General features: G+C 42.0%; 1 protein-coding gene and 1 long non-coding RNA gene across 2 annotated transcripts; both read left to right on the top strand.

Moving 5' to 3' along the window:
- The first annotated feature begins 6,365 nt into the window (after nt 1-6,365).
- Nucleotides 6,366-7,073, top strand: LOC124658481. Its single transcript, XR_006989218.1, has 3 exons — nt 6,366-6,452; nt 6,533-6,607; nt 6,678-7,073. It is a non-coding gene; the product is annotated as an uncharacterized LOC124658481 (long non-coding RNA).
- A 91-nt stretch (nt 7,074-7,164) lies between these two features.
- On the top strand, nt 7,165-9,213 carry LOC124653699 (protein FAR-RED IMPAIRED RESPONSE 1-like). The gene is made up of 3 exons (XM_047192766.1): nt 7,165-8,764; nt 8,846-8,901; nt 8,981-9,213. The coding sequence occupies exons 1-2, from the start codon at nt 7,200-7,202 to the stop codon at nt 8,868-8,870; spliced, it is 1,590 nt and encodes a 529-aa protein (XP_047048722.1). The 5' UTR covers nt 7,165-7,199; the 3' UTR covers nt 8,871-8,901; nt 8,981-9,213.
- The last annotated feature ends 8,510 nt before the right edge of the window (nt 9,214-17,723 follow it).

Consider the following 17,723-nt stretch of genomic DNA (forward strand, 5'->3'; position numbering starts at 1 on the left):
GAGAATTTTAACATCTTATTTACATTTTTCTGAGTTTAATTGAATTTTCTATAATTATTTGAAGTTGCAGTATTTATTCAATTTAAATTTAAAACAGGAAAACGATTAAGTGTACCCGGGTGAGTTTCACCCAGGGTTACTGACGCGTGGGCCATAGGCCAGGTCACCTGCCACGGTGGCTTTGACCGAAGTCAAAATCGCCAAGGTGGCCAGGGGCTTCCTGCCGGCGGAAACTGGCGATGGTCGCCGGCGATTGAGGCTTCCCGGGGCGAGGTGCGTGTGCTCGTTGGAACCGGGACGACGAGACGAACCTAGTGCTAGCGGCGCCGCCCCCTATTGGTCACCGGCGTAAATCCGGCGAGCACAAACAGCGGCGGCGGTCATGGGTTCACGGCGCGGCGATGCTACGGCGGTCTAAGAAGCAAGGCGAGCATGCCATTCGGTAGAGGAGCTCACCGCGAGTACGACGAGCGTGTCGGCGAGGCCTGTGGTGGCCCACATCGACGGCGAACGTCGATGACTGCTAGTGACCGGCGGTGAAATGAGGGCTCGATTCGTCGGGCACAAAGCTTCCCAGCAAGCGCACGTTGGCGAGGGGGAGGCTGAAGACGAGGCGGAGCTCTGGGGTTTCACGGCGATACTTGGGGTGGCTCCTAACGGCGGTGAGAGAAATCGGCCGGCGAGCTAGGGTTTGAGAAATTAGGGGAAACCGAAGAACAGGAGCGAGGGAGGCTTCGGCGGAGTATTTATAGGGTCGAGGCGGGTCTTCGTCGGTCGCGCGGTCCAGAATGGCGGCCGGGACGTGGAGTTCGTCGTCGCCGTGGCGTCCTCCTGTGCGTCGACGGTGGCGAAGAAGGAGACGACGCCTCTCCATCTATATCCACACGAAGGGGTACCTGGGCCACTTTGGGCTGTGCTGGGCTGGGGCGATTGGGCTGCTTGATGGGCTGCTCTGCTGGACCAGTTACTGGGCTTTGCTGTTGGGCTGCTGCGGTTTGGTAAGACAGGTAAGTCCATTTTCTCTTCCTTTCTTTTATTCATTTACTGTTTTGTATTTCCTATTTTGTATTCTGTTTTTAATTTAAATTTTCATTCTTTTCTATTTTACAGGTATTTCAATGAAGTTAATTTCATGAAGAATTAGTGCAATGGTTATTACACCACTTTCTTATTGGAAGAAGGCATTTTATATTTGATTCTATTTCATACATATGGGCTTATTCAACATATTAATTAAGCATGATTATAGGTGTTCTTTAAGTTCCTTTTTCATTTGGAATGCAACTCCCTTTTTACTGGTTATGGTTGATAATTCCCACTTCACTTATTTTTTAGAGGTTAACATTAGGATTTGACCTCTTATTTTAGAAGTTGGTTAGTTGCATATGATTTCATGTGAACACCTATTTGTTAAGGTCATTTAGATTTTTCTCATAACCCTATTTTAGAGTTAGCTCTAGAATTATATTTAATAACACTTTAAATTACTTGGAGTAGATATTATTCTCATCATGGTTTGGTCTTGGTTATAATGTTAAGTGGTTGATCAACACCTATGGTTCTTAATAATATAATTTAGCACTATGGTACTCTTAAGTTCATAATTAAAATATAAGATGTAGTTTGTAAGCAATTCTAGGGTTCACATTACATTTTCCTAATGGCAATTGGTTTGAATTCTCAATTAGGGCCTAGCTTTATATTAGGATCACCATAGTGATAGATAAACTAAGGTTGAGATATAATTCTAGGTTGTAGAGATGAGATGGCAACATATTGCATGTGTTAGGGTTTAATCTCCCCTAACCAGTAATATGGTTACTTGCTTCATATCTTATGTGCTTCTCTAATCACTAAGGATTTGGGAATTGGTTTACTTCTACCAATTGGCCTCTATTATTAACCTCAATTTATCATTTAAGTAACTACATTGGTTATAGTTCTTTTTATAGTTAACTTTGGTCATATGGGTATATGGTTTCTCACCATATAAAGCATAGAGTTTAACTCTAAGGTTTTCTTAGGTTGTGTAATTTATGAAGTATGGATATGGTAGGATTCTACTTTTGATCACCAAGTGGTTCACAAGTAAAAGTTGGGATATAAGTCTAGAGTTGCTTACTAGTTACCTCCCTATGATTTCATGTGGTGGATGATATCCTCTTATCCTATTAGGTTTTAACTTATCCTCACATACCTCAAGAACATGATCATGGATTAGGCATGATCCACTTGTTCTTAATATCCTTACCTCAAGTTCTTAGGGTTTATGATCATTACTCAATTTATAATGATCAAAGTTTGGCTTCCTATGATATCTCTCATTTAATAGGTTTCCCACTCTCAAGATCAAGTGTTGTCTTGATCAATTAAATATATATACTTTCTTTTATAGTTTCTTGAATGGGCATGGTTATGGTTGTCTCAATTATCTTGAGTATAACACCATAGATTGAGCTTTCTCATTTAAGAATAGTTATTCTAGGATTTATGGTGTATTCACCATATCTCAATAGATATCAAGTCTAAGATTATACTTGGCTATCTTGATTGAATTAATCTCCTCCTTACTTTATCAATTCATGGATATAATATTATTCCATGTAATATTAGGTTATCTCACCCCTCCAAGGTGAAATGGTTAATCTCCTAATACTTTAGTTCAAAGGTTGTCCTTTATTCTTAAATAGGTAAAGCTTGGATTAGTATGAATAGTCTCACTCATTTGGGAAGGACTTTAATACTAACTCTGAGGTTAGGCTCTATAGAGATTGATGTGATCATCAATGTCTATGTTAAATATAAAGGGTTTATCTCTCTAGGAATTATCTTGAATAATATCCTAGTGTTCCTCTCAAAGATGATGATTTGAATACTTTGAGGTATATCCAGGGTTTAGCTCCAGGTTTGTGATTGCTTTTCTAATAATTAACATAGAACTCTCACCTCTCTGGTTTTGATGTATAATAATTTGAGATGGAGAAGAATTATATTCCTTAGTTGGATCTCCTTGTGATAATTCCAATATTGAAGTGGAATGAATACCATGAGGTTTCATGGTAGGATCATGGATTAGTTTTAAGACATGGAAAAGATAAATGAAGAATGGTTTCTCCATTTTATTGTTACTTGATTTGCAATTGAATAAATGTTCTTAGGATATGGCAATGGTTACCATATTATGATCTGTTGTTTGATCAAGCAATTGATCATTGAGTAAAGTGTTGTTGTGTTGATTATTAGTTCCATTTGATCTAACCCCTTAGATCAAATCATCTCTACCCAAAACAAAGTTTTAGCAAAGTCACATTGAGGTTTATAGCGCTTGACTCGATGAGCTACTTCAATTCCACCAAGGTCAAGTGAAACTTCGATATCTTGTGACTGTTTTACTTTAAAGCGCGAAAATTCCCCAGATTTTCTATGCATGAATGCAATGCACACATCTGTTTACTCTATTTTTGTAACCCCAATACCTGGGATATTACAGTAGTACAAAGAGCTTTAAAAAGTAATAAAATTACAAAAAGGTGTTGGACCACCTGGCAACGACTACATACACTAGCAAGAACTGATGCCCCAAAGAACCATCACACTAGAGAAACAACCATCACCAATAATGCCAACATTATATCGAAAGAGACTAGCGTGAAACCATAGCAGTCGGAAACGGGGAACGGTAGTCCGTCCCACGATCCCGATTCATCATTCGGTAATTGGATTCGGGAACGAGGTTCGATTCGATAGGATTCAGTGCCGAAACACGTCCCCGACTGTCTGTACTCGACCCAAGTTCACCGACCCCACAACCTCGGTTCGACCCAACAAATAATTACCCCGACCTGGTACACAACGATCATCGCCGCCGTTTCTTTTGCCCTCCGCTATCGCTCCCCATGAGTCCTCGTTCTGCAACGTCCATTAACTCCAAAGCACACAACATGCTAATCAATGGATCCTTACATCAGAGAGGAGATGATGGTCTATTTTCCCATGGATTTCCCCCTCTATAAGTATACCCATCGCAGTGGCCAGATGGTGCCGGAAGGAGTCGAACTTGAAGCACAAGCTACGGGGTGCTAGGTAAACACTTCAAGGACGCAAATATTTCATATAATTTCGAGTCTGTTTCTCCCTTTGATCTTGATCTTTGTAGATTTCTCTTCGCTCTTGCTCAGGCTGTAACTATTCGGTTCGCCTTCCTCGACCCATGGTACCGTACTAGATTCATCGTACAGAAACTGATTGGATCACGTCCCCATGTAGAAAAATCGATCGAGAGATTTGTACCCATTGTGTCCCCTATTTTTTCAAGCCTCCGACTCTCATTCCCCGTTCCCATCCCTTGTTCTTGTCGTGCCGGAAACATCGTAGCCATGCCTGAAACCACACTAACGAACACGAAAAAGGAATGGATCCTAGGAGATCAACCGGACACATGACTCCACCGCCCTCCGTGGGCGCTAGATGCACCTTAATTATTTTAACTTCAAGATGTAGCCGCTACCTCACCATCGTGAAAAAAGACACTGAAACAACCTAAACAAAACACGAGAACCCTCCCGCCAGCGAGGATCCCTTGTCCGCCACTCCTCCAATACCATAAGGACACCGGAGACGAAGCAGACCGGTGTCATCACCGACGAGGGAAATAAAACCCTAAATTAATTTTACCATGGCGCCTCTATTTGCTGGACCTCATGCAAAAATACAACTACCTTAGCTGATTTTGACTACGAAGCAAATCGGATAGGGTGCCACCTTTGTATCCCTACATGTACCCTGCATGCATGTTCATGATTGGTCAGCTGCCCCTGACTTGGTAATTAAGTACGTACAACTACGATATTAAGTTCTTCCTACATTCTTAAGTCAGATGTAAGAAAGAAGGCATCGACCAATTCTGGACAAACAAAGATCGAATGTTTCTATGGCGGTGTCAATCGCGCGGAGAAAAGAGATGGAAAAACAAAAGAAAGCGAATGCTGGGCAGGTGATGAACACCGACGCGGTACCGGAGAACATTTCGTATGAGATCTCATCTCATCGGGAGAACATATCTAGTGGTACCGACGCTTAGCTGATACAATGGATTCAAAGAACATGGACCGTTTGATCATGTACGTAGGGACAGGATCAGCATCTCTGTGAGGCTCAGTCCCCACCTCGCCGGATATGCAAAAGACACCCTGTTTTACTGTGGAATAGGGCTACGGGGCGGATGTTTCTGTCCTGTGCAAGACAGCGCTCGAAAGGAAACCATCTCTGCCACAAATTCTAGGGTTAGCTGTGCCGCCGCCGCCGGCGCCTCAAATGCGGCTCGAGCTGGACCTTGTGCCACCAACTCTGCCACAAATGCAGCCGGAGCTGGACCTTGCGCCGGCACCGCCACAAATCCAGCTCGAGCTGGACCTTGTGCCGCCGCCGCCGCTGCCACAAATGCAGCCCGAGCTGGACCTTGTGCCGCCGCCACCGCATATCTTCCCAGCGCCTCCGCCTCCTCCTCTGGAGAATGAAGCGCATCTTGCGTCCGTAGGATCTGGGCACACCACATCCACCTGCGGTGTGTCCGTAGGAAGTGGCTTGAAGATTGGAGGAGCCGAAGTCAATCTGGTTAGTTCATCCCTTAAGTTTTGCAACGTTTGGTGCTATATCTAATTTATCTGTGCCCATTTATTCTGCAAACTATGCCCACAATCGCTGGATATCTTAGTCGTGTGTTTCCCAAAAAAAAAATAGCAGCGACTGATTGTTGTTTCAGGGCCAAACTTTGATCTATATGCACATTTAGCCATGTCGTTATAGCAGCAACTGATTGTTGTTTCAGGGCCAAGATGTAATATCATTTATGGTCGACAGACAATGTTTGGCCAAGTTTATATTAATACAGTATATGAGAAATATCACCTGATTTCAGTGTTAACATTTGGAAGGCGTAAAATCAGTTGATCCAGTGACAACAGTTTTTGTGAGACAAAGAATCAAAGCTCGGACATTGAGCTGTTGCTTTCATCCACATGGTTGATATATATAGTTTCAAACCAATTTTCTAAATGTAAAAAATAGAATATTTCATTGGCTTCCCTGAATATGAGAATTCAAAGCGTGTGTCTCTTCTTAATATATTGATACACAAATGCGTAGAGCAATGGGGATCTGATTTTGCTTGCAGCCGTAAACTTACGTAATGCTAATCAAATCTGCTACCTGAAATGCGGAAGAAATGGGCAAGGTGGAACCATCAATCATCCGCAGTTTGTTTGCAATATATCTCCACCTGCAATGTTCTGTCATTTAAAGGAAACTATTCTATGTGGCATACTTGGTTAATGAAAAGTTGAAGTCCACATTCATTTGTACAGCCTATGATGGCGCCATTGGAAAGCTTTGCTCAGAGTGTAGGATCAACAACAGCAATAACACTTGAAGATGATGCCGAGAGCAGTTTAAAGGTACATCTTCTGTTAACATTTTTAATTGGATCTCAGTTTACCATATCACTTCATCAATCCCATGTCTATAATTTTAATAGGGCGCGACCTGGTCCGGGACACCTGATTGTGATAGTTACACGACACCAAAGAAATCCAGTAGCCTCCCGTTTTGTGTAAGTACATTGTAATGCTCAATCTGGCTCCATCCTTATATATACTTATAGATACATCTGTATTTTCCAGGGGTCAACATACGAGCCTGATTGCGACGATAGCTTGCAGCCCAGGATTGGAATGGTTTTTGATAGCTGGGAGGACGGAGAGGCGTTTTACACAAGATATGCACATGAGGCCGGGTTCTCGGTTCGTAGATTTACACAACACAAAGGTGGTGATGGTGTACCGGTGTGGAAGCGTTTTGTTTGTGCAAGGCAAGGATGGAGGGAAGATAAAGATATTCCAGCCGGCCAAGTAAATAAGCCTAGGAGGAAAGTGAAGTTAAGTAGGTGCGGTTGTGAAGCGATGATTGGCCTGAAGAGGAGAAATGACAATAAGTATGAGGTTGCCCGATTTGTCCATAGACACACGCATCAGTTTGTCTCTCCAAATAAGAAACAATTTCTCAGGTCTAATAGGGAAGTCAGCAGTGAACTCCGGAGCACATTTTTCACATGCAACAAGGCACTGTTGGGCCCTTCAGCAACATATCGTTTGATTGCTATACAAAAAGGTTCACCTGGAAAGGTTGGATGCACTTTGCGTGATATGCAGAACTATTACCGTGATTTTAAAGAGATAATTAGAGATGCAGATGCGCAGACTATAATTGATGCCATGGAAAGTAAACAGAAGATCAATCCAACTTTCTTCTTCAGGTATGAACTAGATGATGAGAACAAGCTAACACACATTTTCTGGGCTGATGGTACCTCTAGAAAGAACTATGCACTATTTGGAAATGTTTTGTCCTTTGATTCCACATATCGCACCAATCGATATGACCTCGTGTTTGCCCCTTTCACTGGCATTAACCACCACAAAGATTGTGTTACATTTGGTGGCTCATTTCTATGCCATGAAAAGATTGGATCATACAGATGGTTATTCAAGGCATTTCTGGAAGCAATGGGAGGTGTTGCACCTACACTTATAATCACCGATGAGGACAAAAGCATGAAAGCTGCAATTGAAGAAGTATTGCCAAACACTGTACACAGACTTTGCATGTGGCATATTCTGAACAAAGTGCCCGAGAAAGTTGGACGGGAACTAAACAAAAATGAGGATTTCCAAAGGGAATTTAGTATATGTGTGTGGGCCTCGGAGACCCCGGATGAATTTGAGGAGAAATGGTCATCTGTTATCTCAGACTTTGGACTACAAGACAACGAATGGTTGGCAGCCAAGTATGAAATACGCCAATCATGGATACCTGCTTACTTTCGAGGTGTATTTCTTTCTGGTTTGTTGAGGACTACATCAAGATCTGAGAGTGAGAATGCATTTTTTGGTCATTTCATTCACCGGCGACTCTCTTTGCTTGAATTTTGGATAAGATATGAAACTGCCATTGAGGAACAACGTCAAAAGGAGTTGGAACATGATAACGCAAGCTTGCATACACTCCCGGTATTGGTGACTACGTGGAGCATCGAGAACCACGCTAGAGAAGTCTACACTCATACAGTTTTTATGTTATTCCAAGCCCAAGTAGTTGCTGCCATGGAGAAGTGTGATGTACGGAAAATAGAACAAGTTGGAGAAGTACAAACCACATGTATCAGTCATGGAAAAGGCAGGATAAGGGAGGTGGTCTTCAACTCTTCTAAGAAGGATGTGCAATGTTCTTGTAAATTGTTTGAATCTGTGGGTATACCTTGCTCTCACATGATAGTTGTCCTTAAGAGGGAGCAATTTAGCGAGATCCCAAGCCATTATGTGCTCGATAGATGGAAAAAAACGGCAAACCAGAAGGTAGTCCTTGATGCCAATGGGAATGTTCTTCAAGGTACAAGTAGAACCCTTCCACCCGTCATTGATCAAATGTACTCTGATACATACTGTAAGTTCAATATGGGCATGATGGCTGCCAAACATTGCGAGGAGAAGATGCAATATTTGCATAAAGGTATTAATGATCTCATAGACCATGTTTTGCACATGGGTCCTGCAAGTGAGCGAACTAAGGTCCAAGAGTTTGAGTCATTTATTGGAGTAAAAATTCCATCTGAGATCAATATCCATCCACCTGCTATAGCACATACAAAGGGCAATGGTAAAAGGTTTAAGAAGAGCTCAGAGAAAGGAACAAGTGGGAAAAAAAAGAGGAGGTAACAAGCATCTAGGTCAATAGTATGTGTCTTTCATGTACATAATTAGCAATTAATAATTTATTATATGGCTTTTTTAAGGTCTGCAAGCAGCCAGAAGGGATAAGAGGACTAGACTGCAGGGTTACCAACAAGAGGTATTTTGGGTTTGTCTAATAACGAAGGATTGGTTCATAAACATGTTGGTTGGTTCTTATTCTCCCTTTTGTCCTGTAGGTTTGCCGTTGTGTTTGGATGTGGATGACGTGGAAACAAGATGATCAGTAGTATGTGTGTATACTTAGTAATTCTGAACTTACAAGCTCCTTCGTGTGCTTGCGAAATGATTATGGTGTTGATGTTGTGCTATACTTGACGAGATTAATATCCGTTGTGAAAATATGTATCTGATCTACATGTTGTGTATATAGTTTGTCCCTTTTATGGCTTGTAACTTGAATCTGAATATATGGTGCAAGAAATAATGTGGACTTTTCTATGGACTTGATAATTGTTAAAATTGATTGTGGTGTCTTTCCACTGTAAAGTTGTACATCTTGAGATGGCCCAGATGAAGTTACAAAAACGATGTAATAAAAAATGTAGACTAGCTGATTTCACTGTAAGAACACACACAGAGGAATGCACCCAATTTTAAACAAAGAAATCTAGACTAACATGCTAATTTGTTGTTCATTTTAGTAGTTGGTACAAATGACCTGGCTCACTTGTTTAAAAGTTGAAAAGAAAAGTACCCAGATCTGGAACACTATTACTCAAAATGGCACATGAGACAGATGAAGTGGCACAGATGGGGCAGTCTTTTTTAGGTATAACGAAGTTCTTTGAAGGGGCAATCTGGAAAAGAGCAGGAGTGGGACACGGTGGGGGGGAATGGGCTCATCCTGTCCCTGTTCTTTGGATCATGTATAGATCAGACGGTCCATATGCATTGTTTTCATTGTATCATGTAAGAGCATGTATCACTGGATATTCTCTCATCTCATCGGAAAGCAGCTTGCCTTTCTGCTCTCAGCACAGCACCACGAGGCAATGACTCTGCAACAGGATACGTGCGGGTGGGTCCAGACTCTAAGATACTGGCACGCGGGATGGGCCCACCGGCCCCCTTGACCCGGAGTAGGGACGGGGAGAATCACCGGTAGCGAGGCCGGGCCGCAGGGTCTGGGTCTCCTCTAACCCCAACAAACTGACAGAATAATTAGGAACAGAGCACTAGTACTGTGCTGCTATTCTTTTTTTGGAAATTCAATCAATCTAATAAAAAATCATTAATATCAGTACAAACAACGAATATAACAAAAGTTGCAAGTAGGTCTTTGGACAACCTAAGAGCATCTCTAACAGAGCCCGTAAATCCCGTCGGAACCGAACTTTTCCAGCGGATTTACGGGTTCAGGCTGAAACTGGCGCCGATCAGCGCCCGAAAAAGTGGGCCGGCCCAAATCGGAAGTTCAGGGGCCCGAACAACTCCCCGCACATCCCCTATTAAAAGGGTTCGCGGAGGGGAGTTCGGTTCGCAAACCCTACTTCCCTCCGCCGTCTCCTCTCCCTCCGCCGCCAGTCCCCCGCTCCGACGAGCAATCCACGCGCAGCCAGCCACCAATCCTCCACCCTCCGCCGCGCGAAGGCCTCCCATGGAGGTGCGGGCAGCCGAGCCGCGGGATTGGGCGGCGGGGACTCGTCGCCGCGTCCGCCCGTATTCCGCACCGAGGCGGAGCGGCGGAAATGGGTCCGCTCAGAGGGCGCGCGCAAGCGCAACGCCCGCCGGTGGACCAACAGGGGGCTCACGCCCCCGGGGAAGCTCGCCAGATAGCGCTCGGAGGCGAGGGGTCCTCCTCCGGCGGTTCGCGACGCCTCCGTTGCTCCGATTCGGAGGAGGAGGAAGAGTCGGAGGAGGAAGACGAAGTGTCGGAGGAGGGGGAAGTGGAGGAGGCGGAGATGGCTGTCGTCGCGCAGACGGCGGCGACAGTCATGTCCGCCGAGGACTATGTCCACGACGAGGAGGAGGAGGCGGCGATCGTCGCTCAGGTGGCGGCCGTGTCCGTCGCGGAGGCCCGAGCCCGCTGGCGCCGCGAGGAGGCCGACGCCGTCCGGCAAGTCCAGGAATACGAGGCGGCACGCCGTGAAGAACGCGCCCGCCGCGTGAAGCTGGAGATCATCGAGCTCGACGACGACTAGGAGCTGCACGCGTCCGCCGCCTCGCCTTCCACCGCCGCCGCCGCGCGTAAAGGCCGCCGTGCCGAACTTTGGGCAAAATTAGCTCGCGCTGCTGCGGATAGTAGTTAATTTAGGTTATTAGTTCTAATTATGTAAAGTTTGGTGCTCAATCGGAGCAACAACTATCGTCTATATGTGTTCATCGATGAATTCTCCCGCGAGATTTCTAATTTCATGTTTTCAGTTGTCTTTACGGTTTCTGTTCTGCACCACTGCCAAAAACGCACTAACTCACGTTTTCGGGAGACTGGATCCTTTGTTTTCGGTTTCAACTTTTTCGGGCTCTACTAGAGTGTAGGGATTCGTAGCATAGAAAACAAAAAATTTCCTACCGCGAGAACGCAATCCAAGCCAAGATGCAATCTAGAAGATGGGAGCAACGAGGGGATGAACGAGACTAACCCTTGAAGATTTCCAAAGCCTACAAGAGGAGGCTCTCGTTGCTACGGTAGACGATCACTTGCCGCTTTCAAAAGCGCGTAGAAGATCTTGACGGTGCCACAATCGGGCAGCACCTCCGTACTCGGTCACACGTTCGGTGTTGATGACGACGTCCTTCTCCCCGTTCCAGCGGGCAGCGAAAGTAGTAGATCCTCCTTGGAATCCCGACAGCACGACGGCGTGGTGGCGGTGTCGATGGAGATCTCCGGCGGAGCTTCGCTAAGCATATGCGGGAGATGTGGTGGAGGAGAGGTAGCTAGGGTTTTGGGGAGAGGGGGCTTGGGCGCCGGCCCTCATAGGGGTGCGGCCAAGGTGGAGCCAAGAGTGGCAGGCCAGCCCCTCCCCTCCTCTCTTTATATAGGTGGAAGCCCCAAGGATTAGGTCAAAAGTCTTCGAATAAGACCACAACATAAACCTTCCATATGACCAAACCTAGGGGGAGTGGGACTCCCCCCTTTCCTTGGTGGGGTGGCCGGCCACCATGGGGAGGAGTCCACTTGGGACTCCTCCTCCCTTAGGCTGGCCGGCCAAGGTGGGTGGAGCCACCTTCCATGATGATTTCTTCCGGACTCTTCTAGAACCTTCTAGAACCTTCCAGGAAAAATACCGGATCATTTTCAAAACTAGAAAATGACTTCCTATATATGAATCTTATTCTCCGGACCATTCCGGACCTCCTCGTGATGTCCTGGATCTCATCCGAGACTCCGAACAAAAACTTCGAACTCCATTCCATATTTCCATATCTACTTAAACGACATCAAACCTTAAGTGTGTCACCCTACGGTTCGCGAACTATGCAGACATGGTTGAGACCTCTCTCCGACCAATAACCAATAGCGGGATCTGGAGATCCATAATGGCTCCCACATATTCAACGATGACTTAGTGATCGAATGAACCATTCACATACGATACCAATTCCCTTTGTCACGCGATATTTTACTCGTCCGAGGTTTGATCATCGGTATCTCTATACCTTGTTCAACCTCGTCTCCCGACAAGTACTCTTTACTCGTACCGTGGTATGTAGTCTCTTATGAACCATTCATATGCTTGCAAGCTATTTAGACGACATTCCACCGAGAGGGCCCGAAGTATATCTATCCGTCATCGGGATGGACAAATCCCACTCGTTGATCCATATGCCTCAACTCATACTTTCCGGATACTTAATCCCACCTTTATAACCACCCATTTACGCAGTGGCGTTTGATGTAATCAAAGTACCTTTCCGGTATAAGTGATTTACATGATCTCATGGTCGAAAGGACTAGGTAACTATGTATTGAAAGCTTATAGCAAATAACTTAATGACGTGATCTTATGCTACGCTTAATTGGGTGTGTCCATTACATCATTCATATAATGATATAACCTTGTTATTAATAACATCCAATGTTCATGATTATGAAACTAATCATCTATTAATCAACAAGCTAGTTATACAAGAGGCTTACTAGGGACTCCTTGTTGTTTACATAACACACATGTATCAATGTTTCGGTTAATACAATTATAGCATGGTATGTAAACATTATCATAAACACAAAGATATATTATAATAACCATTTATTATTGCCTCTTGGGCATATCTCCAACAGTCTCCCACTTGCACTAGAGTCAATAATCTAGTTTACATTTGTAAAGATATAACACCTTGGTCTTCCGGTGCTTTATCATGTATGGCTCAAGGGAGAGGTTTTAGTCAACGGATCTGACACGCTCAGAAACGTATGTATTTTGCAATTCATTTGCGTCTTAACGCATCACTCATTTTCCAAATGAGTCGGCATTAAATATGTTTGGTCTTCTGGTGGAACCTTAATTCCGAGGTTTGAAATATGTCACTAATATTATCACACACAATATAGCTTCAAAGTTCTGACACTATCGGAACTACACCAAGTTCTCAAAGAACCTCTTGACTTAACATCCTCAATCATTGTCAAAACAATGACATACTCTGCCTTTGTTTGTAGAATCCGTCACAATATTTAGAACTCTTCTAAATCTAGCATTGTGTTACCTTGTAAACAATACTTAGCCTAATTGAGATTTGAATTTCATTTTTATATGTGACCAAACAAATATCGGTGCAACACCTTACAGCGATTTGTTTGACATTACTCCATATAAAATTATATATATATATCCTTGGTTCTTCTAAAGTACTCAAGGATATTCTTACTGTCGTCCAATGATCATCACATGAATCATTCTGGTATATGCTCATAACATTTTAGAGCACAGGACATCTGATTGTGTACATATTATTCGTGATCCATAATCACTCATGTGTTTTTACTCATTTAGTGTCAGATACACTCAAGTCTTGTTAAAACTTCACATGAAAAGAACACCTTCTTAATATTTCTATATTGAACTACTTCAATATTCATTCTATGTACTTTGACTTAAACTTATTATGTGTTTCAATCTATCTTCATAGATCTTGACACTAAATATGTTTATGTCCATATTCTTTTATTGAAGTTAATTCTCAATGAAACCTTTTATAATCAAGTATATAATTACATCATTTATAACCAACTATATGTCATCTACATAAAGTATTATAAATATGTCTCAGCGCTCCCACTTAATTTCTTGCAAATGCAAGCATCTTCATCGTTTCTGATGAAATCCAAAACTCTTTGACTATTTCATCCGGTGAAGATTCCAACTCCGTGATACTCACTTCATCCAGTTGAAGTTCGTGTACCTATCTAGTATTCCACGGACTAGCAAAATAATTGGTTGTATCTTGTATACACCTTTAATACACACTTCTGTTAAGTAATGTATTTTGCCATCCTACTATCATATCTCATGAAAGAAATATGTAGCGATTACTAGAATAATCCACATAGACTATAAGCATTGCTACGGAAGATCTAATCTTATCGTAATCAACTCTTTGAACTTTGTCGTAAACAACTTTTCGACAAGTCGAGCTTATTCAAGGATATTACATCCAAGTCCATCAATTTCATAGATCCATTTACTTTCAAAAAGTATTCATCTATCTTGGATTTCATGGCGCATAGCCATTTTAACGGAGTCAGGGCCCATCATAACTTCTTTGTTTGTGGTTGGTTTATCATTGTTAAAAATCAATCTTTTGTTCACAAATCATTTATTTGATCACAAAGTAAACCATACCAATAAGGTTCAATAAGTACTTCGATCTCCATGGCTAAAACATTTTGTAGTCATGGAAGCCATGATCGTCGTGGCCGCTTCCGGAACCAATTTCCGATGCTGCGCTACTCTGATCATTATGCTCAGGTTCATAAACCTTATCATGTTCTATTGTCCTCCCACTCAAATACTTCGCCAAAAAAAATTCTTGGAAATAAGTAAGAAACATTGACAAACACTTTTGTCTTTGTCTCCATAGTGGAAAGAATTCCCAATCAATTCTGTGGGATAACCAACAAAGACATTCATCCGATTTTGGTTGTAAACTTATTTACTTTATGCTATGCATTCCAAAATTTAAGAAAGGACTATTAGGGTTCATACCCATGCCATAACTCGTATGGTGTCATTTCAACGGATCATGATGATGCTCTATTCAGTGTAAAAGCGGTAGTCTCTAAAGCATAATCCATAAAAATATAATGGTATCAATATTTAATCTCATCATTGATCCAACAAGGTTTGGATACATCTCTCGGATACTCCATCATCACTATGATACTCCCAGAAACGTGAGTTGTAGAACAATTTCATAACTCTCTTAGATGTTCGCTAAAACTCGTAATTCAAATATTTCCCCTATGATCCAATCATAGATATTTGACTTTTCTATTATGATAATTTCCACTTCATGCTGAAATTTAATTGAATCCATTCAAATGTTTCAAACTTTTTCCTTATCGAATATATCCACATATATATACTCAATTCATTGTTGGAAGTTTTCATGAAGTAGAAGAATATCCCACACACAACTATGCCCAGTGAACCACATATATCATCATGTATGTTTCCACTAAGTTAGTTGCCCGTTTCAACTCTTGGCCTATGAACGGTATTTTAGTCATTCTCTTTAGAAAAGATTTGCAAGTGCCAAACGATTCAAAAATCAAATGACTCCAAAAATCCATTTGCATGGAGTTCCTTCATGCGTTCCTCTCTAACATGACCTAAATGGCGATTCCACAAATAAGTGGAAATCAAATCATTTGCCTTATGGCATTTTAGCGTCAGTGTTATGTATGTGTGTTTCACCATTAAGATTTATAATAACGTATCCATCGTACATGGAGTAATGTCATAATTTGAACAACTCATTGTTTTCATTTGACCAGAGCAAAATAACAATTATTAAGTTCTTTATTATAAATTCTAAGGGCTAGATAAAATGCCAACGATGAACATAATAACACTTTATTTTTGTTCCAGACGTGCATTCCTATCATATTCCTTGTCAGTCACTTAGGCCATTGTATTCTTGTATTACGTTGTTTTGTATGACACTTCATACCAACCAATATGGTACAAATACCCAAGAATTTCATTGTGTGACCAAACTAGGAATACAACCATAACATGTATATCATGTATATACACCTGAGCTAGACTTTCTAGTCTTTTCTTTTCTTTCCGCCAAAATATCTTTTGTAGTTTCTCTTTTAGCTTTCCTCATTATTCGGAAAACACTTCACCTTCAATAACTTCTAGGTTTGTTGGTCAAATACCAATAACCTTGAGGTTCTTACTTTGAAGTTGATCATCATATGACAAGTGTTTCAGATTTCACTATTAGTAACTTTTTAATATAATGAACAATTTCACTCATAATTTTATCCATCATATCATGACGACTTTCCGAGACCATGTCTGTACATGCTAGGCTCGTAAAGTTTAACCTTAGTATTCGCATGTGCAAATCTGGCTTGCACCCGTTGTATGCACATGTAGAATCTATCACACCCGATCATCACGAGATGCTTCGAAACGACAAGTCTTAGCAACGGTGCATACTAAGGACGATCACTTCATGGATATGCGAATATCGTTAGTGCCCCAATAGTTGGAGGATTGGGACGCCTTGCGTCTTCAACCTTCCTACATTCCCATAAAACTTATGAGTTTATGTAGTCTCACCAAATTATATTCAATCATCTTGCAATAAGGTCTTAGATATCACATATATCTCATACCTTTGATTATTTCTGAAAACTAAATTTTTTAGCTCCTTACTTTTCAAACAGATTTGAACTTCAAGTTTCACGGAGACAAGATGACTTTAGGTACTAACTGAAACCATAGCTCTTTTGAATCAACAATGTGAGGTTTACTAAAAGTTTGCAATAGGACTTAATCATTTCTTGATTCTTTAACAATACGGTACCAGTCCGTAAAGTTTTTTTTTCAGATTTTAACAGTATTTCTATCTCAATAACAAGACTAGCGCATGGTAGAAAAACGGATGCCAATACTACAAAATTAATTCAAAATACTACTTAGACTATGTTTATGATAATTAGTTCATGTTTTAATCTAATTACTAATGAACTCCCACTTAATACAACATCCCTCATAGTTGTTAAGTGGTACACGATCCACATCCACTACACCAAAACCGATCATCACGTGAGATGATGTAGCTTCAATGGTGAACATCAACATGTTGATCATATCATCCATATGACTCGTGTTCAACCTTTCGGTTTCCGTTGTCCCGAGGCCATGTACGTACATGCTAGGCTCGTCAAGCAAACCCAAGTATTCCGCGTGTGCAACATGGCTTACACCCGTTGTATGTGAACGTTGAGTCTATCACATACGATCATCACGAGATGCTTCGAAACGACGAACTGTGCAACGGTGCATACGAGGGGAGAACACTTTATTATCTTGATATTAATGTGAGGGATCATCTTATAATGCTACCGTCGCGTTCTAAGCAAAATAAGATGCATAAAGGATTAACATCACATGCAATTCATATGTGATATGATATGGCCCTTTAGTCTTTGCGCCTTCGATCTTCATCTCCAAAGCACGGACATGATCTCCATCATCAACGGGCATGATCTCCATCATCGTCGGCGTAGCGTCAAGGTCCATGGCGCCGTCTTCATGGTTGTTCACCTCATGTAGCAACTATTACAACTACTTTGAAATACTACTCAACATGAAATTTAAAGACAACCATAAGGCTCCGCCGGTTGCCACAATACAATAATGATCATCTCATACATATTCATTATCACATTATGGCCATATCACATCACCAAACCCTGCAAAAACAAGTTAGACGTCTCTAATTTGGTTTGCATAT

This window comes from Lolium rigidum, chromosome 5, assembly GCF_022539505.1.
Source record: "Lolium rigidum isolate FL_2022 chromosome 5, APGP_CSIRO_Lrig_0.1, whole genome shotgun sequence".
NCBI classification, from domain to species: Eukaryota; Viridiplantae; Streptophyta; class Magnoliopsida; order Poales; family Poaceae; genus Lolium; species Lolium rigidum.

Coding starts and splice junctions, on each gene's coding strand:
- LOC124653699 (XM_047192766.1), top strand. CDS start 7,200: ATGCAGAACTATTACCGTGATTTTAAAGAGATAATTAGAGATGCAGAT. Junction 8,765..8,845: donor AGTGGGAAAAAAAAGAGGAG/GTAACAAGCATC, acceptor GGCTTTTTTAAG/GTCTGCAAGCAGCCAGAAGG.